The sequence below is a fragment of the Cyprinus carpio genome, chromosome A2 (genome assembly GCF_018340385.1).
Source record: "Cyprinus carpio isolate SPL01 chromosome A2, ASM1834038v1, whole genome shotgun sequence".
Taxonomy (NCBI): Eukaryota; Metazoa; Chordata; class Actinopteri; order Cypriniformes; family Cyprinidae; genus Cyprinus; species Cyprinus carpio.
The window spans coordinates 19936303-19962139 of NC_056573.1; the positions used below are offsets into that span (position 1 = coordinate 19936303).

The 25837-nt window shown below is 37.6% G+C and overlaps 2 protein-coding genes across 2 annotated transcripts in view; both read right to left on the reverse strand.

Annotated features, from left to right (window-relative positions):
- Positions 1-3276, reverse strand: part of LOC109104887 (SPRY domain-containing SOCS box protein 4-like) — a 70110-nt gene extending 66834 nt beyond the window's left edge. The window contains exon 1 of the mRNA XM_042777704.1: positions 2752-3276. The gene's annotated coding sequence lies outside the window, so the exon portion shown is untranslated. The remainder of the gene's footprint in view (positions 1-2751) is intronic.
- A 3728-nt stretch (positions 3277-7004) lies between these two features.
- Positions 7005-25624, reverse strand: LOC109088543 (solute carrier family 25 member 36-A). The gene is made up of 7 exons (XM_042777729.1): positions 25194-25624; positions 21568-21732; positions 19394-19471; positions 16266-16366; positions 11181-11247; positions 10664-10953; positions 7005-10182 (listed from the first exon to the last, which is right to left on the reverse strand). The coding sequence occupies exons 1-7, from the start codon at positions 25232-25234 to the stop codon at positions 9989-9991; spliced, it is 936 nt and encodes a 311-aa protein (XP_042633663.1). The 5' UTR covers positions 25235-25624; the 3' UTR covers positions 7005-9988.
- Positions 25625-25837: the final 213 nt, after the last annotated feature.

Sequence of the window (25837 nt, forward strand, 5' to 3'; positions counted from 1 at the left end):
GTGCAAGAAACCTTGAATAACTTTATAAGTGGGGAAAAATCTTAGATAAGACCACTTAAAAATTTTAAAGTTATTAGATGGTGAAGACCACTTAAAATCTGAAAAGTTATTAGAAGGTGGTAAGGCCACATGGACTCACAGATAGTTTGCAAATCAAATATTAAGTGGTGGCAACATTTACCACTGGTCTGGGACAGGTTCTTTAAGGTGTGGTCTGTTTCTGAGCGTCAGAACCACAATGTATGTCAGCGTTGGGCACCTAGGAGTGAGGCTACAGAGTGCTGAATGGTGCTGTCTGTGAGACTGGATGAGTGGGACTGGAGTGCATATGTGTGTGTGCTCAGGGCTGTGTGGTGGCGTGGACTCTTGCTGAGCTTGCGTCCCCTACTGTGCCTGACAGCGGTAGCTCAAACCATGCATGCCTGATGAGGGAAAATAGAGAGCTGAAAAAGCACAGAAAGCTAAAGCCAAAGAGAGAACAAGTGAAGAAAATTAAAAATATCCAGCCCTTTTGGATGGTAAGGTTAAAGGTTTCATAAAAAGAGTGTAATGCATTGTTAGGCACTACATAAGCACCTATGTAAAACACATGTTTGACAATAGCGTAACATACGATTTAAGAAGCACAGAACAGGCAGGAGAGCGCTTTGTTTTCAACACAAAGACCAGCCATCCTCTCACCCATCCTGTTCTGCCGTTACGCCTCAGACATATTTAGCGTCGCCGGAAGGAAAGAAGAGCCAGCAGTATCATTTTCCAACCAGTGTGTAATTCAGACACCCTTTTATGCATTCTGCTTTGCTTTACTCTACCAGAGAGAGAGAGAGAGAGAGAGAGAGAGAAACAGACAGAAAGGGAAAGACTTTATATTGAGAGCCCATCTGTCAGTCTCTTTTATGAACATGTCCATATAATTCTATTTTATTACTCTCAAAGGGAAAATAGGATGAAAGAGAAAAAGAGAACGAGCGTGAAGGAAAATGGACTGAAAGGAAACCAGTGCAAGTGTGAAACCTCAGTATGAAATCAAATCATGAGATAAAGGGAGAAATGTTTGCTAATAAGTACTTGGATATCTGACAACCTAAAGAGAGAAAGGAAGGAACAATTGTAAAGACATAGATTAAAAGGAACAGGTACTAGTCTAGCAGAATTAAAAACTATCCTTGGAGTCACGGCCTATCTGTCAGCGTTCATCATAAACTAAAACAAGAACTAGATGAAAACATTTTTCATATATGAAATAAAAATAAAATACAACACAACTTGTAGAAACTGGAACTAAAATACATTTAGAATTAAAATTAAATAAGATAGGCCAAAATTAATTTTAGTAATTAAAGCTGTGGTGTGCAAGTAGGAAATATCAGTTTACATTTCTAAACATTCATTTTGCCATTAATTGTCATAATCCAGTGAGATTTTTGTATGCACAAGGAGTTGACAACTGCCGGTGCTCCATACCTAGGACCCAAGCATCTTGAAGATGTTGCTACAGTTCTTCTGGATTAAGTCTATCTCATTTCTTTCTTTTTCTTCATGTAATTCCAGACGGACTGGATAATGGTGAGATCTGTGTGGAGCACCGGCTGTTGTCAGACTCCTAATACAAAAATATTTAAATTAGCACATTTTCATTGCTCCTACACTAAAAGATAAAATATAAAAGGCCAAAATGTAATTTGTTTTTAATATTAATTTAAATATTAAATGTTTAAATATTAATCTGCCCAATATTGTCCTATCCTAACAAACCACACATCAATGGAAAGCGTATTTGTTCAGCTTTCAGATTATGTCAGATCCCTGGTTCACATCATTTCCTCTTCTCTTTGCTCTATCTGAAATATCCCAAAAGGCCAAGATGAAAATTGTAAAAAAATAAAAATCAAAAAAAAAATCAAATACAACCTCAAAGAAAGTGTTACCAGCTGTCCTAAGATAGCCGGACTCCGTTAGTGACTAGTCTGTCTGTTCTGGCAGACAGATAAATGGGCACTGTCACAATGGTGCAGCTTCTTTCCACCCCTTTTGACAGCGCATCCGTCAGTCTCACAGAGAACAACATCAAATTATCCAAAATAAAACGGGCTAAGCGTGGCATCTGGCCCCATCCCTAAGGACCCCAAAACAGCTGAACTCAAAGCAGACTTTCGAAAAATAACATGTCCCCCTCGTAAAACTAAGGCCACATCACATGGTACGATGCCAGCCTACATTAGTCACGGTTACAGGTCACATCGGGTCATATGGCTCATTCACATCAGTTTATGTACTATATTATGCTGGTCTATATCAGGGCTTTGCAAGGTATATCTGGTGCACTATTCAGTGCAACCATAGACTTTATAAAACCAGTGCAACACAACCTATGAGCAAGAAAAGCTTTGCAACACTTAAATTGAATGGAGCTGGAGGAGGACAGCTCTGAAAGCATAATGCGGCCTTTTTGTGCTCACTTTCCCTTGAAAGTCTATAGTACAGTCAAGTATTTGTACAAAAGTGACAACAGTCATGATAACAATGGTTTTTAAAGGCTGTATTCAGAGACATTTCACAGAACATAGTCTGATATGTTCAAAAAAGAAATCTGCATAGATAGATAGATAGATAGATAGATAGATAGATAGATAGACATCTAAGTTTCACTGAAACCTCTTAACTGAAAATGTGTTTAACATAAAGTTACCCTGATTGTATTTGAAGACGAGCCACTCAGAAAGAAAGTATTTGAAGTAAAAAGACTCTCACCTCCCTGAAGCAGCTGGCTCCCAGTCATGATGGAGTCTTGAATGACACAAGACTTTTAACAAAGTAAAAAAAAAATTAATGCCAGGTATCCCCCTCCATCTAAGTGAAATGCCACCAGCGGCACATTCTCCTAGAGAGAAATACATTTGCATTTTCATAAGGACCCGATAGTCATCCAGCCGACACAATGATGAAGCGTTTATCTGCAAATGGAGAGGGAATGGAGAAGCGAAACGGCTAACATGACAGAGGAATGGGACTATTTGGACTTGCACAGATGGACTGTATTGCGTGACAAATTCTGATAAGTGAACACATGGAGAAACTGGAGTAGATATCCATTTCCGTGTAAAATAACAACAGTGGGTCAAAATAATAAGTGAAATAAGATTTTACAATCGACGATGGGAACCGATGCGTGGCTCAAACACAACGTAAGGAAGAAAAAAAACCATAACTAGCTGTATTATGTGCAATGCGGCGTCGAACAGTAAACAAACCACGTGCACGCGCAAACGCAGCCGCTAGTGACGCACAGGCCTCGACTTCTTCTTTATATATAACAAATAATTATTTTACACAGTTTTAACAATTAATATATAAAGATAATAATTCTTTGAAATGAATATGAATAAACTATTAAATAGTATACACTCAGCCGAGATTGTTTATTATTGTTCTCAAGTAGCCTGTGCACACCGTCATAGCAATATTTTGGAGTGTAGATGGCCTTCAGTTTTTAGTTATGTAATCTGTAGGCTACTCACAACTGATTGTATCCTTAAATGGGCAGATACATAAAACACCTCTGAAAGTTTATTGCAATTTCCCATCACAATACAAATAGCTCTTTATCTTCAAACCATTGCTTTCACTTTCATGGGAGATATAAATATACAGTTTATATCTCCCATGACATTAAGGTGTAAAAGATACCACCATTTACCCCGAGGTCATCATTGCCCTTCTCATGGCATACAGCCGTGTTACTTTTATGGCGAATTGAGGCCACATTTTTAGAACAATTCATAAAATGTGCTTAGTCTGGCCCTGTCTCTTTTAGTGACCATTCTGGTATCCGGCCTTGCAAATTAGCTTAAAATAGATCTTTCTGTGTAGAAAAAAAAAGTGAATATCAATTTCTTTATGATTTTATGAACTGAATGGAGGATTTCAGTGTATTGATCTATTTAAGGAATAAAGAGTCATTCTCCAATCATACTGGATATTCTCATAAGAGGATTGTGACCATAATCGACAAATTCTATATTTGCTTTTTGCATAATTTACAGTGACTATGCAGTGTATCTTAATGGCCAGCAGTCATTTAGCAGGTGCTTGTCATGTAAAGTGATTTACAGTACACTCATTAGAAACATTTTGCCTGGAGTAACATGACTTTGAATGCTTTGCCTGATGTGAACACAAAGAGCCATAAAATTACACAGACACTTCTTTTCTCTCACTGTTCTCAACACACAGACACATAAGATCCTTTATGTCAAGGTGTTCTGCAATCATGTTTGCACAGCTGTTTGCCAGTCTGAGGTAATTTAATGTTTTTGTTTGCATGATGTTGGAGTGTTTTCTCCAATGTAGTTCTTGCACTATTTGAGAAGTTCAACAAGGGTATTTTTAACTGTGGTATGAAATGATTAACAGTCCTGAAATGCAGCTCTGGAATTACATACATCTCTCTCTTCTTTTTGTGTAAAAGAACTAACAGCTTTGGCCACGTAGGTCATGTAGCTATGGGCATGTTAATATTGTCCTTTATGTTTAGGCTTTGCTGCCATCCACTGGCAGCACCAACTAATAACAACAGCACCAAAGAATGCCAGTAGTAGTAGTAATTATAATAATTATTATTATTTTAAGGATGCATTAAACTGATAAAAAATGAGAGTAAATACATTTTCAATGTTACAGAAGATTTCTATTTTAAATTTGCTCAGTCATTAAAGAAACCTGTGAAAGAAATGTATCATGGTTTCCACAAAAATATATAAGCCTGCATAATTAATATTTTTTTCTCATATTAGAATGATTATTGAAGGATCATATGACACTGAAGACTGCAATCATGACTGCTGATTTCAGCTTTCCCATCCCATGAAAAAAAAAAAAAAAAAAAAAAAAACTAAAATAACACATCTTTTATAATAATAATCTTCTGACAAACATACACATACACACACACACACATATATATATATATATATATATAGGTGCTGGAAATATAATTAGAATATCATCAAAAAGTTGATTTATTTCACTAATTCCATTCAAATAGTGAAACTTGTATATTATATTCATTCATTACACACAGACTGATATATTTCACGTTTATTTCTTTTAATTTTGATGATTATAACTGACATCTAAGGAAAATCCCAAATTCAGTATCTCAGAAAATTAGAATATTGTGAAAAGGTTCAATATTGAAGACACCTGGTGCCACACTCTAATCAGCTAATTAACTCAAAACACCTGCAAAGCCTTTAAATGGTCTCTCAGTCTAGTTCTGTAGGCTACACCAGTGCTTCCCAAACCTGTCCTGGAGGCCCCCCTGCCCTGCACATTTTATATGTCTCCCTAATCAGACGCACCCAGTTTAGTTCTTGCAGTCTCTACTAATGAGCCGATGAGTGGAAACAGGTGTGTTAGATAAGAGAGACATACAAAAAGTGCAGGGCAGGGGGGCCTCCAGGATCTAGCGTATTGTAATTTAGCTACACAATCACGGGAAAGACTGCTGACTTGACAGTTGTCCAAAAGATGACCATTGACACCTTGCACAAGGAGGGCAAGACACAAAAGGTCATTGCAAAAGAGGCTGGCTGTTCACAGAGCTCTGTGTCCAAGCACATTAATAGAGAGGCGAAGGGAAGGAAAAGATGTGGTAGAAAAAAGTGTAAAAGCAATAGGGATAACTGCACCTGGAGAGGATTGTGAAACAAAACCCATTAAAAAATGTGGGGGAGATTCACAAAGAGTGGACTGCAGCTGGAGTCAGTGCTTCAAGAACCACTACGCACAGATGTATGCAAGACATGGGTTTCAGCTGTCACATTCCTTGTGTCAAGCCAATCTTGAACAACAGACAGCGTCAGAAGTGTCTCGCTTCAAAAAGGACTGGACTGCTGCTGAGTGGTCCAAAGTTATGTTCTCTGATGAAAGTAAATTTTGCATTTCCTTTGGAAATCAGGGTCCCAGAGTCTGGAGGAAGAGAGGAGAAGCACACAATCCATGTTGCTTGAGGTCCAGTGTAAAGTTTCCACAGTCAGTGATGGTTTGGGGTGCCATGTCATCTGCTTGTGTTGGTCCACTGTGTTTTCTGAGGTCCAAGGTCAACGCAACCATATAACAGGAAGTTTTAGAGCACTTCATGCTTCCTGCTGCTGACCAACTTTATGGAGATGCAGATTTCATTTTCCAACAGGACTTGGCACCTGCACACAGTGCCAAAGCTATCAGTACCTGGTTTAAGGACCATGGTATCCCTGTTCTTAATTGGCCAGCAAACTCGCCTGACCTTATTGGTCAGGTATTGTGAAGAGGAAGATGCGATATACCAGACCCAAGAATGCAGAAGAGCTGAAAGCCACTATCAGAGCAACCTGGGCTCTCATAACACCTGAGCAGTGCCACAGACTGATCGACTCCATGCCACGCCGCATTGCTGCAGTAATTCAGGCAAAAGGAGCTCCAACTATGTATTGAGTGCTGTACATGCTTATACTTTTCATGTTCATACTTTTCAGTTGGCCAAGATTTCTAAAAATCCTTTCTTTGTATTGGTCTTAAGTTGTATTCTAATTTTCTGAGATACTGAATTTGAGATTTTCCTTAGTTGTCAGTTATAATCATCAAAATGAAAAGACTTAAACATTTGAAGTATATCAGTCTGTGTGTAATGAATGAATATAATATACAAGTCTCACTTTTTGAATGGAATTAGTGAAATCAACTTTTTGATGATATTCTAATTATATGACCAGCACATGTGTGTATATATATATATATATATATATATATATATATTCAAATGTTATTTTATTATTTTAAATTATAAAAATAATTCACATTATTGCTGTGTTACTGTATAAACTTTCAAATAAATGCAGTCTTGGTAAGCATAAGAGACAGTGTTTGTTGGTCTCCATAATACTGTCATCTGATATCAACAAAGTTAGGATTTTTATTTTGGTCTATTAAAACTCTTCAGCCTTTAAAAGAGATTAGAGACAACATGGGTTTTCCATTGTTTTTTATTGACAGCTTGTACAAAAAGAGGTATGATAAATCACATAACCAGCAAAGAATAGGCCACATTTACCATAAAAACAACTGGACTTAAAAAAAAAGAAGAAAAAAAAGGTGGTGGGGGGGTGGGGGGTGGGGGGGTTGTATGGGTGTAAATGAAATGAAACAACAGGTGTTGACATACAATTTGTTAGTTTTGGTCATGTTAGTTTGCGCAATACAGACACCACACATGAAAATCGCTGACTATGCCATTAAACGTGAAATGAAGATATAATTAATCTAACCATCGTGTTCAATATTTCTGTCAGTCCGTTAGGCTCAGTTAATATAATGTTCAAGTCTGTCCATTCAGTCCAACATTGACTCCTGAATATTCCATCAATCACTTTCTGAAAATGCCTTTTTGAATTTCTTTGTAATGCCATTAAAGTCTCCTTGAGACTGTGAAGTTACAAGTGCATTTGTTGAATGCAAACTTAGAGCATCATAAATGCATGTTTGCAAGAGATCACTTTCTAACAAGGGCAATATGTCTTTAGATACAACACAAATATTTATGCACTAATTTACTAATCCATCAATGATAGTCTAACTATTCTAATTATACCAAAACATCACGTCTGAACAAGCTTTTGTTTTCCAAAAGCAAATGCTTTTTAATCATCAGAACAATATTCAGCAAATCGCCGACTGAGATCACATTAGCTGTGACAAGAGTCCAGCATTAATTGCATAATATGTGATGATGTTGTGTGTATAATGAGAAATGAAATCCAATGTGTGGTGATGAACATTACAGTATTCCAGAGCTTCATTATCAGCATTAAAAAATATCAATGACTTACAAAACAAAATGGACTTGAACTGGACAGAAAAGACACACTGAAATGCATGAAAACTCTATGTGAAAACAAATATCACTTCTGCTTATGAATGATGGATGCTACCAAAAAAAAAAAAAAAATATATATATATATATTTAAAGATGCTTACAGGACCATTAAAGGCTCTGTATGGGATCTATGAGCATGAGGTCTAGTATAATTACCTTAAATTATAATTTTAAGCCCATGTGTTGGTAATGAACTGTCTGGAAATGATGTGGATAACATCTAAATCACTAACATGAACAGTTTGGGATCCTTCATATCATGAAGATGTGAAAGTACAGACAACAGTAATGTAAACAAACAGGCGAGACCTGGACTCCATTTCAAGCAATGAGTCCAGGGCCAAAATGAGGAGTGATAAACAAAATGATATAAAATTCATAAAAAACAAAAACAAAGATAACATTCATCAAAATGGGTTTCACAATCACAACATCCTTCTGTGATAAATCTGTCAAACAAATGCAGTCATTCAAATAATACTACTGCATAATCAGAGGACTTAAGTTATGAACAATGGATATTTGATATGCATACATACAGTATATACACACAAGAATATCCTTCACTAAAAGTTTAGTACACTGAACTGTACAATAACTTCCAAAGGGAACTGTTCAGCAAAACACTGTCTTGCTTACATAGTAATACTATGTTCCAAACAGAAAAAAAGTTTTGCGCAAGCCTAGACAGGCCACAAAGTGCATAAACGGTCAGTCAGAAGCCACTGTTAGAGGAATCCATAGGGTGGGAAACGATTCTGCAGCTTGTATTCCCACTCACAATTGGAAAAAATGACTATTGCCTTACGACGACTAATGCCGTCACAACTTGGCATGTTGTTTGTAGGCAACATGCTCAGGGTTAGCATTAGCCACTACCATTAAGCCATCGGTAAATTCATCTCTGGCTTTCGCCAACACCTGGGATTCAAGTAGAGGCTTTGCAGCAGTTAATGGAGGTGATTAACTCAAGAACGCTCCATCTCTGTTTAAAGAGGCCCAGTGATGCAAGCAGGACAACATCTCCCAATTCAAAAATACCACCCAGAGTATATACCAGGACTGAGCCACCGTCCTGCAGAGTTTAGATCCAACCCTAATCAAACACACCTGAACCAGCCAATCAATGTCTTCAAGATCACTAGAAAGCTAAAGGCAGGTGTGTTTGATTAAGGTTGGAGCTAAACTCTGCAGGACAGTGGCCCTTCAGGACTGAACTCGCCCAGCCCTAGTGCATACTATACTGATATTAGGACAATGGTATGATCATCAAAAACACACTAAAATAAGTATGGTTAAACTTAATATGAACCTAACAAAGAAACACTTCAGTTTGAAGCACATGAGGTGCCACAGATCCTGTGACCGTCAATTTAACAACAGCAAATGGACATTTGTGCGTGGACAACCATCTGCCAGTTTGGAAAGAGTGGAAGGTGACCTCTAGAAGAGAATGCTTGAATGAACAAATTCTGGAAAGGCAAAATGTCATCTTTATGAAATGGTGATCTAAAAAAGAAAGAAAAAAATCCTTTACAGTAGTGCTATTATGCCACATCTGAAAAACACTTTCTTGAGCTTTTTTTTTTTCTTCAAATCCTCCAGCCATTTCAGATCTTGACAGGTTTGTTTTTCTTTTCTTAAAGCAATGGCTCAGATAAAATCATTTCTGAAATGAAATGATTATTTCTTCTTGAATGAAGAATTCCAGCCAATTCAGGCTTTTGTTTTTTCTTCAAGCATTCCCCTCTTTGATTGTCCTTTCTAAACTGACTTTTCGTAAAACATTTTGAAACAAATGGACAGACAGCATTAGCAAATTTGTTTTCCATCACTCTTTTTTTTTTTTTTTTTGATACCCTCTTCAGTCTGACAGGCTCGAATCCCTCTCGTTCTCTGAGACTACAGCCCCCTTTGGGGGTCTGGGTTGACAATGCATTTCTAGGACTTGTTCTTCTTCCTTTGGTCTAAGCCTGAGACAATCTCTCTCGGTCTCCATCTAGCTTTTGCTTTCTAACCCTGTTCGTCTCTCTCGCCTTGTCTCTCTCCCTCTCTTTCCTGGTCTCTCTCCATCCGTTAACCATTGAGCAGGTAGACCACCAGCTCATAGGTGCACATCATAATAGCAGTGTTAGGGATCTGTCGGACCAGGTGAGTAGTGAGGCCTCGGTACAGTGCTCTGTAACCCTCCTCCCGGATCACCGTATTTAGAGTTTGGAAGAACGAACGATACTTGCTGCCCTCCTCACGTAGTCTGGTACGAATAACCTCTGTCATAGGAGAAAGAAAGAAATAGAGAGCAAGTTAATAAACAATCATTTATCAGAGAAACAAAAACTTGGCAAGATGGCACATACAGTGTGTTCCAAAAGCCTGATATTACCCAAAACAAGCCTTTTATTTCTGCATTTCTATACATGGGAATACAAACCCTTTCATTCTAAATTGTATTATAAAAATCCAGTGAATCAGTTTATTTTTAGGTATTGTCAATGTGGTCTTTTAAACATAAGGAAGAAAAAAGGGGAAAATAATATAGGATTCATAGATAAACGGACAGATGGATTTTCAAGGTAGGTTCATCTTTTAAATACAGGTCTCAAGTTGGGATTTCAAGGATATTAATGGATTGAGGGTCAACATGATTGTTCAAGAATGTACATGTAGTACAAAATAACCCACTGCCAACTAAATAAACATGCCAACTACAAACCAACAATGAAACGAATATTAACTATAACTAGCACTCACCATGAGGATACGCGATTGATGTGGCACAAGTCTTGGACGTGGCAGCAGCCAGCATCATTCCGACAAAGTCTGAAGCGTCTTTTACAGATTCATCTTCATCATCCATGTTAGCGTTGGCCTTGGACTCAATGAGTTTGCGTTTAATGCTTTCATAGATGACAAAGTGGATAACAGTCTCTGATATGCCAGCATAAGATGCAGACATGCCCCTGTAGAATCCCCGTAACCCATCTGACTGATAGACCCGCCGGACACACTCAAATGCACTCATGCGCTTTTCTCCACGGTTCCTGGAGAAAGACAAACACGTGTGATAAATGTCACAAATGTGATTATCAAACACACACACACACACAAAAAAAACAATATTCAAATAGAAACCTTAAATTGTACTAACATGTCATGATATTTCTATTTTTACTGTATTTTTAATCTAAGAAGGTTCTTTCAATAACATGAAAAATCTTACCAAACTTAAAATTTTGAGCGGTAGTGTAAAGCAAACAGAATTACTCACCTGGCATCAAGCTGCAGTCGAGTCTTTATAAGCCAGATCGGGTTGGTTGCTGTGATGGCAGTGAACCCTGGGAAAAAGAGGTGTTCCAGATCAGGCTTGGAAGTGATATTGTCAGAGTAACTCAGAGCACAGGATATTCAGCAGGTCTAATGACTCTTAAACAGACAAATATTCCCTAAAGAAATTCCACACTTCAAGGAATTGTTGTGGACATCTGTAAAATATGCTTACGGCCTGTTTGTTTCAGCTTAAATTGTAGGATCTGAATCTCCTTATTTCTTAAATCCTTATTTCAGCATATCATACCAATCTCAAACACCAACAGCGTGGACTACATGTTCTCTTCAGGAATGTCCAGCATCGTTAGCATTAACAGTGATTACTATCTGATGTCAGGAAAACCATTACAGATCCACTAGGCACTTATTTAATATTCTGGGGTAAGAGCCATAAGCACATCTTAGAGTGGCCACAGCAGTAAATAAGGCATTTAGCTAAAGCATTAAGCTGCTTTTCATCTATAACAGAACTCTGAAACCAATGTAGCTTTACTTCTTAAATATCTCGTCCTATCCTCACTGAATTAAACTGTATTTTAGGGATCGAGTGGAAGCTAAATGAAATAAACATTTTTAGAAAAGGGTCTTAAGTTAAAAAGAACCGCTATTCAGTTGCATAACTGCAGCCAAATCACACACAGATAAAAAAAGAAGAAGAAAAAAAAACTGTTATTTACGTTAGGCAAATTATTGTTTTTCACAGCATGGGCAATGAATTAAGCCACCGCTGTGATTGTTGAAATGCATGCCATGCTAGTACTATGCTGGCAAGACTGTGTGATGTGACAAAATATTAGTAGATGACATTAGCACAACAGTGGCTGAATTTATTTTATGTTTGCCATTAAGGTATATGTATGCAAATTAAATTTATGTGTGCCTTAATAGATTTAAAGGAATAGTTCACCCAAAAATGAACAAAATTGACTTTTTTCATGCCATCTGAGATACAGAGGAGTTTGATTCATCAGCTAAACAGATTTGGAGAAATTTAGCATTGCATCACTTGCTCACCAATGGATCCTCTGCAGTAAATGGGTGCCGTCAGAATTAGAGTTCAAACAGCTGGTAAAAACATCACAATAACGACACGACTCCTGTCCAATAATTAATGTCTTGTGAACATAGACATATTAGTTTACACTTGTTAACGGTGCTTGATCTCTGCAGACTTCTCACCTGATTCAGACTAGATGAATTTTTCACTAGAGAAAGCAATAATTATCAGAGTCACATCAAACAATGGTTTAAAGTAAAAAAAAAAAAATAACCAATGAATATAAATTTTTTTCATAAAAACAAAGCATTTAACTTCACAAGACATTAAATTGTGGACTGGAGGTGTGTGGATTACTTGTGGATTATTGTGATGTTTTTATCAGCTGTTTTATCATTCTGACGGCACCCATCCATTGCAGAGGATCCATTTGTGAGCAAGTGATGTAGTGCTAAATTTCTCCACATTTGTTCCAATGAAGAAACAAACTCCCCTCCATGTTGGATAGCCTGAGGGAGAGTAAATTTTCAGAAAAATTTCATTTTTGGGTAAACTATTTCTATTATGAGTGCTTGCATTGTATTAACAGCATTAAAAGCAACTGCAAAATATTCTGCCTGATGTTGGTAGGAACAATTAGTTTATCTATTCAACCGCAGCAAAATGAAGCACAAAGCCTGTGCTTGGTGTTGGGGGTGCACAAAATATCCCCGAACAAAAAAACAAAAGAGAGCATAAGACAATGGCAATTGGAGATGAAAATATTCATGTGCGTTTCTAACAGTATAGTGTAAAACATTAGGGTTTTCTTAGGCTAAACAAAGTCTACTGAGCTAGAGTAGAAGCTCTAGAGAGGGTAAGAGGCCTACTGACTGGTGAAGGGAGGGGGTGGATGACAGTTCGGTACAAGCGAGTAAGAGAGAGAGAGAGAGAGAGAGAGAGAGAGTGTCTCTGACGAGTACTCACAGGGGAGGGGCAAAGCTCCTCTCCTCACAGCTGCAGGACGAAGCCTGCAGATATGGGGGGTAGAGCAGGCTGGCTCACAGACCCTCACGCAGGGTGAAAGCTACAGTAAAGGCCTAAAATAGACACAGGCTTTTCTGTACCACATTCACAAGCAGCAGTCCACATGCCCCTCAGAGTCAAGTCAAACCCATGAGGGAGTGGAACATGACAATAAACCTTGCCCACTTCCCATTAAACCCCTCCCGCCTCCCCAACCAAGCCCCGCCCACCAATTACATCAAACAATGACCATTCCATCCCGCCCACCACCCCATTTAAACATTCAAGAGAGTGCTTTCATTTTCCTTTCTTTTTTTAATGGATAGAGGGAGAAAGATGGGAAGAGAGGTAGAGAGAGACATAGAAAGACAGAGCGAGATGAAAGTGATTTTTTGAGTTTTAAAGGACATCATTAGACCAGTGTTTTTCATTTTAAAAGGTACAGAACAAAGCTGAACTTGCTGTAGTAACACTATTTCTTTTGTTCATATCTGAGCTTTATCAATGCTGGGTCATATAAACAGCTACAAAATCAAACTAGGATCAAAGTTTATATCAACAATAACTTCATGGAGGGTCAGAGGCAGTGCATGTAAGAGTCCAATGCTAACCTTGTCATTCCTGTTGGCAAAATCACTGCTGAGCACAATTTTGAAGCGGTTATTCTGGTACGATTCAATCAAGGTTTTGCTATTTGAAAAATACTACTTGTGCAAAAAATACATTTTGAATATGTGGGTCCATATAGAGAGGGATTTTTTTTTCAACATAATAAAAAACTAATATGTTTATATAGTAGGGTCAAAATGAAATAACATTTAATCACAAATTACATTATTAGGATAACAATTTGAGTAAAGTAAAAAATATACATGAATTTCAGTCATTTAATTTTTTTTATGTTTTAATGAAGTCTCTCACACACACACAAAATACAGTAAAAACAGCAGTTTTATAAAATATTATTATATAAAAGTATTATTAAATACTTTAAAAATGTATTTATAACAGCAGTTTTCTATTTTAATACAAATTATAAAATGCAATTTATTTGTGCGATGGCAAAACTGAATTCTTAGCAACCATTACTCCAATCTTCAGTGCCACATCCTTCAGAAACTGTAATGTAAATCATAATATGCTGATTTTGTGCTCATTATTAGAAATTTCTGGAATACATGATACATTTTTTCAGAATTCTTCGAATAGAAAGTTCAAGAGAACAGCATTTATTTAAAAAAGAAATCTATTTTTGATCAATTTAATGCCTCCTTCCTGAATAAAACAATTGAAGAAAAAAAATTGGAATGATGGCTTACATCTTATATCATTTGGTTTAACATTTTTCAAAAATTTATGGTTCAGGTTCAAACTAAATTGATTTTCAATGCAGAGTTTGGACCACTCTGTATGATTGCACCACCAAGTGGTTAATAGAGGCCTTGCTGTGACCTATATGATTTATTTGATTCAGTCATAACCTAACCACAGTTATAAACAATGTTTGGGCCATTCATGACATGCATCAGGTTGCAGAAACTGAGTTAGAAGCTACTGTAACCTGATGCTGATTGAAAGAGCCATTAAGAAAGTGAATAAAGTCACCTGTGCTTTTGAGAAGAGAGAGCGTGAATGTAATGAATATTTCATAAGCCTCTCCCTTATCAGATGCCAATTTTCCATTACAGGCCTTGAGCGGCCTATATTTAACCACTTTTGTAACGTAAAGACTATGTGTGCTACAAGATGGAGCTTGTCAGGCCATGTGGCCCCTCTTTCTCTTATCTTCAGCACACAGATAGAATATGGTAGGAATGTTTACACTGCGACGAATGCACTTCCTGTCTCGCAAAATAACACAGCCTACATATAATGCAATCAAATGACAAGGTTAGCATTCAGGATTTAAATTAAATGACAAAAAAAGAAGTGCATGTAGTTTTTTTTACTGAATTTACCTTTACAGGGGATTACAGGCTGGCAAGGGGGCCATGTGTCAAAACTGCGTAATCACAAGGAGGTTAAAAAAAAAAAGAAAAAAAAAAAAGGACCTGCAGGCCAGCTACAATGGCTACATTAATTTAAATAACCATCATTATCATTATTAATAATAATTATCATTAGGAGAATCATGATCATACCGGTGAGTAGAGACGTGACTACCTGAGGCGTCCCGATCCCGCCCGTGTCAGTCACGAGGACCGCTGCCCACCGCGCATGGCACTCTACATGTTAGCGTAGCGCCCTGCTAGCGGCCACTACTACACACAGCACAGACAGCGTGTGAAGCCAGACTGTTTAGTAGCACACTGGCATGTAATGACTTATGTCCTCCAGCCCTCAAAAGGTAGAAGAAAACAAAAAAGGAAAAAAAAAGAAACTGGGAAAGGAAAGCACAACCCAAACTTTAAGGACCTTTTTTTTTTTTTTTTTTTGCAATATTGCTTACAAGCTTTCAAGCAGATATACCATGCTTGAAAGTTAGCCTATTTGTTTCAGAAATGCTCTCAAATGACTATTTATTATTTTTCAAATTAAATTTTACATTTATATTTTTTCAATTTTCTTTCTGTGTGGCCTACTTTTTATTAATTAATAATTTAATTTTTTCAAACTGTTTGACAGACTAAGAAAGAACACATATTTGAAGTTAGTCATATTAACAGCAAATACTTAACCGTTTCAAAGAGATCATTTTTATCCTGAAAGTCTTCAATTGTGCTTTCGGTCTAAATGCTGTCACACCTTGAAAAAGGTAACCCAAAATACCATGGCTAAACTCTCCCATTTGTACTAGATGGTCACTAGAATAAAGCATTTTATCATAATAAGGCTGTCAATGCTAAAAACAAAAGCGACTGACAAACATTGGTTATAACACCCCAATGATGCTAACTCTGGTTTTTGCACACTAAGAGGTGAGTATCATTTTAGTTCAGTGTGTGAAATACAACAAAAAAAAAAAGCCAATGCAAAACTTAGTCAAAAATGCATCTTCATAAAAGATGTAGCTGGGACTCCTACCTGCTAAACCAGCGGACAGCATGTGCACCTGTGTGGAGTCAGGATCAAACACATTGTTCAGCTTCTCTTTGGCTGTGGAGTAGGCAGCAAAATAAATTGCTCTGTGGACAAAACAGGAATTAACAACATTAATTAGTTTTGATGTTCTGTTATGTCTGGCAAATGTATCAGAAGTAGAAGGAAAAAAAAAGTTGTATTTATTTATAGTGAGAATAGATATTTTTTTTAGTTATGTTTTCACATTAATATTCTTGGGTAGGGCTAGGGCTGAATGTACATTATCCCCCTCACTACATAGTTTCTCACAAAACTAAGAAAAAAAAAAAAACTAAACTTTATTTCTATGGTTATGTTATTTCATTAATACCATACATAGCTTCAAACAAACCAAAACCAAACTAAAAAACAAAAAACAAACAAAAAAAAATTAATGAAATGTCTATTAGAAACAAAACAAAATCAGTGTAAACAAAAAAAACAAACACTATTCCTATGGTTATGTTATTTACATTAATATTTTTGGCAAGGGTTAGGGCTGACTGTATATTATCCTACGTATTACAGTTTCTAACAAAAAACTAAATTAAAAAAAACATGAAAAAGCTAAATGGTGTGATGTGGCAAAAGCACGTCATGCTCATCATATTACATGTCCTGTATTAGCTACCAGATTCATTTTATTAGGGCAAATGCTGAGACATACTTGGAAGAAAAAATAAATATTCAACAAAAAATATCCAATGTAGGATTTAAGCCTTCCTCCCTGGGAGTTTTTTTTCTCCCCTTTGCTTTAATCTAGGTTAAATAATTATTGCCCACACACAACAAGGGTAAATTTTAAGGTCTCACTGTTTTGTGATGAGATGCTTATAAACACCTGCTTCCTCCCACCTCTTCAAAGCAACAACCAATCAGCATTCTTCCACATTTGACTGACAGCCAATCAGATCACGGTCTAAATATCTGCCAATCCTTTGCAAGTACAATACTGTATTTTGGTGCATGGCTTAATTTGGCCATCTGAATGAAATAACGTGACCTTCACGGGAGGATATTACATAAATATTCTCAAACCGGATTAATCTAAAAACTGGAATTAATTATGGATTACGTTCTAAAGTATATAGTTGATATCAGTATGTGAGCATAAGCACAAGCCTTATTTTTATTACATACTTGTGCATTTAATCTTTACGTAATACAAACAGTCACGAGGTAGACATTCCAGCTGTAATGGCAGAGGACAAACAGGATGGGAATGCCGAGAAATGCATGCACAGATGGAGGCACACACACCCACACACACACACATCTCCTGCAGCATGAAAAGGGTGCAAACTGCAAACACTGAAATACAGACATTTTAAGTGGCTTAGTTGCAACACCATCTCCCACATACCAATTTAAATGCGATTAAACTGCACAGACATCCACATAAAGCTCAAGTGAATGAGGGCATGAGAGCAGCTAGTCTGTAGCATAATGATGACACTGCAGTCAATGAAAAAAGCATAACTGATTCATAAGGGAGACAGGGAACATTCACTGGAGTTAAAGAGTCGCTACACTCATACAGAGCAGAGAATGTGATCACATTCCCACAGACACAACTAAACACAGTTTTACTACTTTAAAATGCTGTATCAGTGTTTCCCATACATTGATTTATTTGTGGCGGCCCGCCACAATATCAACACTGACCGCAACAAATAGTTTTTCTAAAATGCTTTGACTTCATTGAATAAACATGAGCTCTGTAGGTTTCAAAGTCAAAACCCGGCGCAAGTGTTTTTATATGAATGTATCTTTAAAGGGAACTATCTGTCTTTAGTCTTTTCATTTAATCTTTCCTAATATGCCTGATAAAGCAGCATTTATGAGCGGAGCGCTGCTTTGATTACAGCCGTTACATGGGGAACTGCTATTTCTGTCGCTCCAAAATCGCCTCCTGCTGGCAGATAATGAATGTGCATGTTCAATAATCCCATCTGCTGTTTTATATAGCCTATTTCCCCCGTTGGAAGTGCCGCCAAACACAGAGTGTAAGTCTGTGGGAAACATGGTGCATCCATAGCTCACTGGGTTTTGGAACCGATTAAGTGAGTGTTATAGATTTAGGAATCAACTCTACAGTTGAATTACAAGCTCTTAACTGTCAAGAGTGAGTAAACAAAGTGAGCAGTGTGACAGAGGGCCCAAAGCCAGTTTGGTCCATAATAAGACAGTGACATGACCCCCTGGTGATGATACACTGAGATTAGAGCAATGAGACATGACCAACGGGCCCTTATGTAACAGTTTGAGGGGGAAAAACAATATTTTTTTATTTTCCATCTCGACTGCAGTGAGTAAATACAGCAAATCCCAAAAGGAAACAGTAAGAAACACATATCCAAAAACAACCATTTATTAATTCATGGCAAAGTGAAAACATCTCATGAGTCAAACACGTACGTAGGTAATAGTGCGCTACAGTTAGTTTCCAGAAGTAAAAATACTTTTTATTTTCCCCATAGGGAAATAGATTTTGAATGATAACTTATACCTTTAAACTAAAGAAAGACCTAATATGAGATATAAGGTTGTTAACTGCTGGCATTTGATTTTGTTGAAGCCGCGAGTCTGCATTATTGCAACTTAGTTTTTAAAAAAATATGTTTAATAGTGGAACACAAAGTAAAATATTACATTATCCAAAATTCTGCATAGAAGTCTCCACAAATCTTGAAATCAGCAAAAAGCCTGCCCACTCCCATGAAGCAGTGTGAATGACAGTCACCCTACACCCTCAAACTATTCGATAATATATGCATATTTTTGCAAAAAAAAAGAAAAAATTGTCATTTTTCCAATTGTCATGTGCGATGTGTCATGAGATTGTAGCTCTTTCCATCATTAAATCCTTTAAGTACACAGTCTTATAACAGTGTTTTTGCCTGATTTTTAAATATATTTTGCTTCAAAGTTTGTAATGTTATGATTCACCTTGTAGCTGGGAACAATATATTTTTTTAAATGCCTGTAGGAACAATAAATGAGGAAAAATTATTTCACAACTAAGGCCGCTGAAAAAGTGGGCAGGCTTTTCTGCACATTATAGCATTAGTGTTTTTGCATACTGGTCATACCTGGATGGAGCCACTCCCACCAAGTTGGGCCCTAGCCCCCTAAAGAGTGAACGAGGACCTTCTTTCTCCAGTATTAACCTGAGACAGAGAGAGAAAGTTAAAGAAGAATTCACTGCAGTGCCTATGTGAAAACTTAGTGGATACTTGCACCCCTGTCATTATGGCAATAGCTGCAATATTTAACAGTACATTCAACATTTGCTTCACCATTTTCAATAAGTTATCCACACCAACTTCACACACCTGGTTTGGGACAAAGCAGGTAATTGGGAGAACCAATGCCTAGCTGTACCTTAATTAATGCTACCTGCTGTGTGCAACTGCATACATGACTGTGTAAATTTAACAGACAGCAGTCACAGATATAGATAGTCCTCTGAAAATGTAATTTAGACCAACCTACAAAGGTTATGGACATTCAACAAATCTGAAGGAGGGACTTTTGCTGACCAGCATTATACAAAATAGGTGAAAGTTCATGTTTTGCCTTGAGAAACGGACATGTTCTGACTCTTCTAGAATTCCTCTTTCAGAAGTTGGTTAAAAAAAAAAAAAAAAAAAAAAACCTGCATCTGTAACTCATATTCCCCTGACCTACATTTTAATCTTTTTCGTTCTGATTCTGGAACAATACAATAGGCATGAATAGCACTGCTTGCTGGAGGCCAAAAAAGTGATTCCAATCCTGGAGAAGACAGCAAGGCTACACCCAGAAATCATAGCATTTCAAGTTGCAACATTTTTCCAGACTAGCAAAATACCACCATATGTGGCTTGCAGAGCTCTCTTAAGTGTACTCTCTCAGCTAGACTAGTCTCATAGGGCCAAATAATAGAAATAGGCCAATTTCGGACCATAAAACGTTTGAATTTCGTGTATAACATCTTTATCTATTTAATTTATGACCACAGGTCAATGTGAAAGACTATACTAGTGTTTGGCGATATGGTCATTTTTCAAATCGTCATATTGTCAGCCTGTGAGATCGACAATACGCGATGTTATCGTGCATGGGTGGAGCAAGAGAGAGACTCTCTGTACTTGTCATAGCATAACTATTTGGTGTTTTAAACCACGCAGGTGCACGAGAGAAAGCCTATGGAATCACCAATAATCGAAAAAATATACTTTCAAACATACTGATAAACTAACGTTAAATACAAAAATACTATATTTAAAACAGCTAGTTCATATATATTATATATTATACATTAAACTCAGTTAGTGAGGGCTCATTTAAAATAGTGTACATATATAGGCCGTTCAGATTACTTGTTAAAGTGCAATGAAATACCTTATATCTGCAGACGATGTAGGCTACGTCTGTTTGTGGATGGAGACTTCTTCACTACCTACAGGCTCTAATTCTCATTTGCGCGTGTGTGTGTGAAATGCGGTGCTATAATAGGCTGCCAGATAAAAATAATAATAATAATTATTATTATTATTATTATAATTTAACACATTAATAGGAGAATGAGCCTAATATCATCTTGACTATCGACAAAGACATCTGCTATCATCGATATCTCTGACTACCGTCGATACACGATACTATCATCTATCGGCACAACCCTAGACTTATGGTAGTAAAAGATAAAAAAGAAAAACTTGTCTCTGTTAAACTCTTACCTATCCAAATGTTTAGGTTTAAAAGGCATAAAAACACATCCAAATTATGGAATTAATATATGAGGTAGAGTTGACTGGGCAAGTGACAGTGTCATCTACTGGCTCAAAACTTTGTCATTGTTGATCTAAAAGGATTTCAACTGCTCTTCATCATAGGCCAGCAAACATTTTTGCAGAACATGGGCAGATGCAGGTATGCTGCTGGCATTCAGAACATTATCCATCTTTCTCTCATTGTTCTGACACTCTTGCCTCTATGGTCACTACAGATGGTTGTAATTTACAGTCAGCAAGAGAGACCCACAGAGAGACTGAACAGAGAACAGCTTTGATTGCAAATTCAGAGTCCAGGATACTGTTGATCGTCAAGATCCTTTAAACAAGAGATTTCTAGTGTTTATGGTACCAACAAGTATTATGTTCTATAGAAATATGCTGCAATGTTTTTGCTAGTTTTCATGTGTTTGTTTTGAAACACTGGTTTCAATGCCCCTGGAGCATGATAAACCAGGTTTTGTGAGGTTGGGTTTTGAAGTACTCACTTTAGACAGTTCAAAGGCCCCGGTGGGGACATGCGGGCCACACTGGCCCCATTCACAGTGCTGAGCTGAACTTCAGAGATGTAAAGAGTCACCGAAGAAGACTGCAGCCTTGTCTTCACCACCTCCAACGGACATGTCAGAATTGCACCTACAGTGCCACCACAGCTAAAGACAGAGAGTAAATATTATAATTCACTTTTATTTACACAATATAAATTGTAATGAAAATCTAGTTAATATGAAATTGAAAAAAAAAAAAACCTTTTTTGGTTGTGTACATGTACAAAGCAGAAAAAAGTGGGCCCAGCATGCAACAAGTCAAAGGTTAGGCCTGGACAAGACCCACAATCATCTACAAGAGGACAGAGACCTAAAACAACTTACCTGAAATACATAAACCACAGACACTTCTCATCTTGATGGGTTTTCACTAATCAGCTTTACCAAGCATCAAAATAGGCCTACAACTATGCCACTAAAGCCCCTTTCACACTGCACGTTGGACCCGGAAAATTGCCAGAACATTGCCGGGTCGCCTTCTGTGTGAACGCAAATACGTCCCAGGATTGATTCCGGGATTGATCCCGGGTTGGGGACCTAGTAACATTGCCGGGTTCAGTCCCGGAACGAGCGCTGTGTGAACAAAAGCCAGAACTAATGCTGTGTCGTAGTGATGACGCATGTTATCGCGCGACTCTTTTAGCGTGTTTTGAAGGCAGATCAACGCTCGCAACGAAACAAATATGTGCAAACTGTAACGAAGCAGAGATCGGTGAGTTCCTCACTTTCCGCGCTGAAGCTGAGATCGTTCGCCAGCTTAAGTGAAAGTTAACGTGCCTAGCGTTTTCGACTCATACATTACACGTCACACCCTGATATCACGTGTCTTCACGGGACCTTTACGGGTTGTGTGTGAATGCACGCACAGATCCCGGGTTATCACTAGCAGTGTGAAAGGGGCAAAATCTAGCGACCCGGGAACAATTGCCGGGATACATTACCCATGTATTTTCCGGAATCACAGTGTGAAAGGGGCTTAAAATGTCAAAGGTCTGACAAGACACCTGTTAATCAAACTAACAGAAAGCTCCTTAAACAGATTCCCTGCTTTTATTATGTGTGCGTACAATTGACAATGACAGCACTGAATGTTGATAACACTTAACTTGCTAACCTCAGAATTGAATTCCTGTGTTCTAAACCCTGCATCTATCAAGGTCTATTTTTTTTGTATCACCTTTCAAAAGACCGACCCACATGCAGGGAGCAGCTGTGAACTTTGTCCCAGATATGAAGCCCTCTGGTTTGTTACTGCTAAGGTTTAAACCACTGGCTCTCTCACTCTCTCTCTCTCTCTCTCTCTCTGGTTGTCCAATGAACAGTATGATCATGCCGATTTCATGAGCAAGACCCATTTCCCACTCCTACTAAAATGCTCTGCCAAGGACTTTTAGAGAAATTCCACTAGTTTTTTTTTTTCTTTTTTCACAGATACTTATGGACTTCTGAGTTTCGTTTTTGATAAAAAGGGGGAAGTAATCCGGGAAAAAGAGGAAAGGAACTGCTGCATTTAATTTCCATTTTTCACCAAAGTGTAGTCCTCTGGTCAGTGATTAGTAGTTTTGGAAGCAAAAAAACACGCACAAACTTTTGCACTTAAAGTTTACACAGCAGTGCTCACCGTGCTGAAACTCTCAGGAGTAAAGTAACAAAAGTCTTGGCTAAAGTAACACGTCGCTTTTAAACAGACCTGAACCAAACTGAAACTCAAGTCCAGACAAAAGTCATCTGACCAAACTGGCCTAGTGGGTCCCACACAAGAAACACTTGTGGTGCTGTTCATGAACACAATGTTTACATTTGCTGTTATATTGTACACAAATATTTATTTACTTTTTTTGTTTTGTATTGTGCAATATTTTTATCTGGCCACTTACAATGCATTTGTGTAAATTAAAAGTCGGCATGAAACTGAGGTTCTGATTATCTCTGTGATGAATTAAAAAAAAAATATTGTGGACAAATAAATTATTTATAATAAACTGCAATATTCTATATAATATTGTCAATTTTGATTTCATGTCAACTTTAAAAATGCACTGACTTTCAAATTCTTATAGCCGATAGATATCAGATACTAACATGAACCTAAACTACTGTCAAAAACTAAAATAACTGTTTGTATGCTACAAGCAAATTTATAATGTGCAGTAGAAAAAAGGCTGAAATCTAGCATGAAAAAAAAAACAGTCTTTGAATTAGTGATAGAGCATTATATTTTTGTAATTTTATCACTAATTTATCACTATTTATCACTCAGTATATAGCCAATATCACCTGATAACATAAAAAGAGTGTTCAATTACAGCACCTTATAAATGCTTTCCATACATGTAAAAAAAAAACAACAACCATAAAATATAATTTTTAAAAACAAAGTCAATAATATTTGTCAACTACCAATTTACAGTAACAGTTGCATAGTTAAGTGTAATTTTTAACTCTGCCACAAGTTTCTAAAAAATGTTATCGCTGTGCACTGACAAGGGAATCTCATGTCCACTGCTGAGTGATTATCTTTATCACAGAACAATCGATTTGTTTATCACACAGTTCTTTCCAGTGGCAGATGAATTCACGGCTCAAAGTTATCCTTACGCTTACAGTTATTCTGACATGCAATAGGTATGAATTAACTAATCTGAAAACATACCAACCAAAAGTATATGCAACAAAACCTTTTAAACACACTGTGAGGATGTATATGACCCATGAGGGGATTTTGCCCACATATACTACTGTTATTAAAAGCTTCTTGTTAGATCTCTTATCGCCCTGCAGGGTCAGAGTTATTAAATGACCTTCAGAGATACAAGCTAGTCAAAGAGCGATACACTCCCCTCATATCTCTGTTACATTCCTGATTGTGAAAATTTGTGAGACAGTAACCTTTGATTCAAAGGGTGAGCAGAAAAACGTTGTTTGCACGGGCCTCACTAAAAGAGCAGCCAGGGACAAGCACGAATGAGAATGGAGTCAAAAATAGCTGTACTATACTAGAGAGATTGCTGTCAAACATCCAGCGTCAAGCTGACAGTTGAAACCACAATCCTACAACAAAGCTTCTGATTTGCTACAGGAAATGGTAACGTATTGCTTTAGATTCACATTCAGCTTCGGGCCTCGAGATTTTCCTGTCTCTTATTTAATATCGGAATGTTAAAAGTATGAATGAAAAACACTTCCTGTAAAACAGAAAACGGCCATGTCTAGAGACTTCCAGAGGATTCTGTGACAACACCAGAGGAGATGCTGAATTTGTTGCATGTCCTTGCATTCACAAATAAAGCATCGATAGCATGGAGACGTACTGACAGAAGCTAAGTTAGCTAGATTTTTGTACAGCAATGCTGAATGAGCATCTACCTGACCTTTTATAACGGTCAACCAGTGTTTTATGTATTTATTTATTTCGTTGTTGTTGTTGTTTTTTCAAGATAAATGAGTCTTATATTACATTTTAAAAACAATCAAGCACAACTGCAACGAATAAATGTCAAAGAGAGAGGTGTCAGTTTGACAGCGGCGATAGATCGGTTTGTCTCAGGCTTGCTAACGTTACTCACCCTCCAGCAAACAGATGAACCAGGGTGTCCCTCTGACTCATCCTTTAGCATTCTCCGCACCCACACCCAGGCCTGCAGTGCGAGGACAGCTCCGCCGAACCCTCTGAGATTCTGCCGAACCACTCAGTTTAATTGATGTGGATGAGGATTATAAAACACAGTTCTAGAGCCCGACGTCTCACGGGCGAGATGCGTCGCGAGACGCGGCTAGCTCAGCCCGCTAACGGCTGCTGATGTGCGCAGACGCCTCTTTTGCCTCTAACCGGTCCGTTTTTAATTTATCACGATCTTTTCCTTTAAACAACGCAGGCAACTCTCGGATATCGAGGTTGTGGTCGCAGGGGGCGCGTTTTTGTGGGGCTAAATCCGCGGAGAGTCGGTGGTGTTTCTGATTCAAAGGGTGAAGAGCTGGCTGAGATGGACACCAGAGGCGCTATTTACGAGCCAATCAGCAACCGCAAAACAGAGGCCACGATTGGTGGGTTCGCGGAGTGACATCTCTTTGCCCCGCCCCATCATGCTCCTTTCACATGATCACGCAATTGATAAATCGTAAATATTGATTTAGCCCGTTTTCGGAGGTTAAGAAACATATTTGCAAATTTGTTTATAAGGTGAATTTAACTTTGCCTGCTATTATATTG

Coding starts and splice junctions, on each gene's coding strand:
- LOC109088543 (XM_042777729.1), bottom strand. CDS start 25,234: ATGAGTCAGAGGGACACCCTGGTTCATCTGTTTGCTGGAGG. Junction 16,367..19,393: donor GTGGGAGTGGCTCCATCCAG/GTATGACCAGTA, acceptor TTTTGTCCACAG/AGCAATTTATTTTGCTGCCT. Junction 10,183..10,663: donor ATCAATCGCGTATCCTCATG/GTGAGTGCTAGT, acceptor CTCCTATGACAG/AGGTTATTCGTACCAGACTA.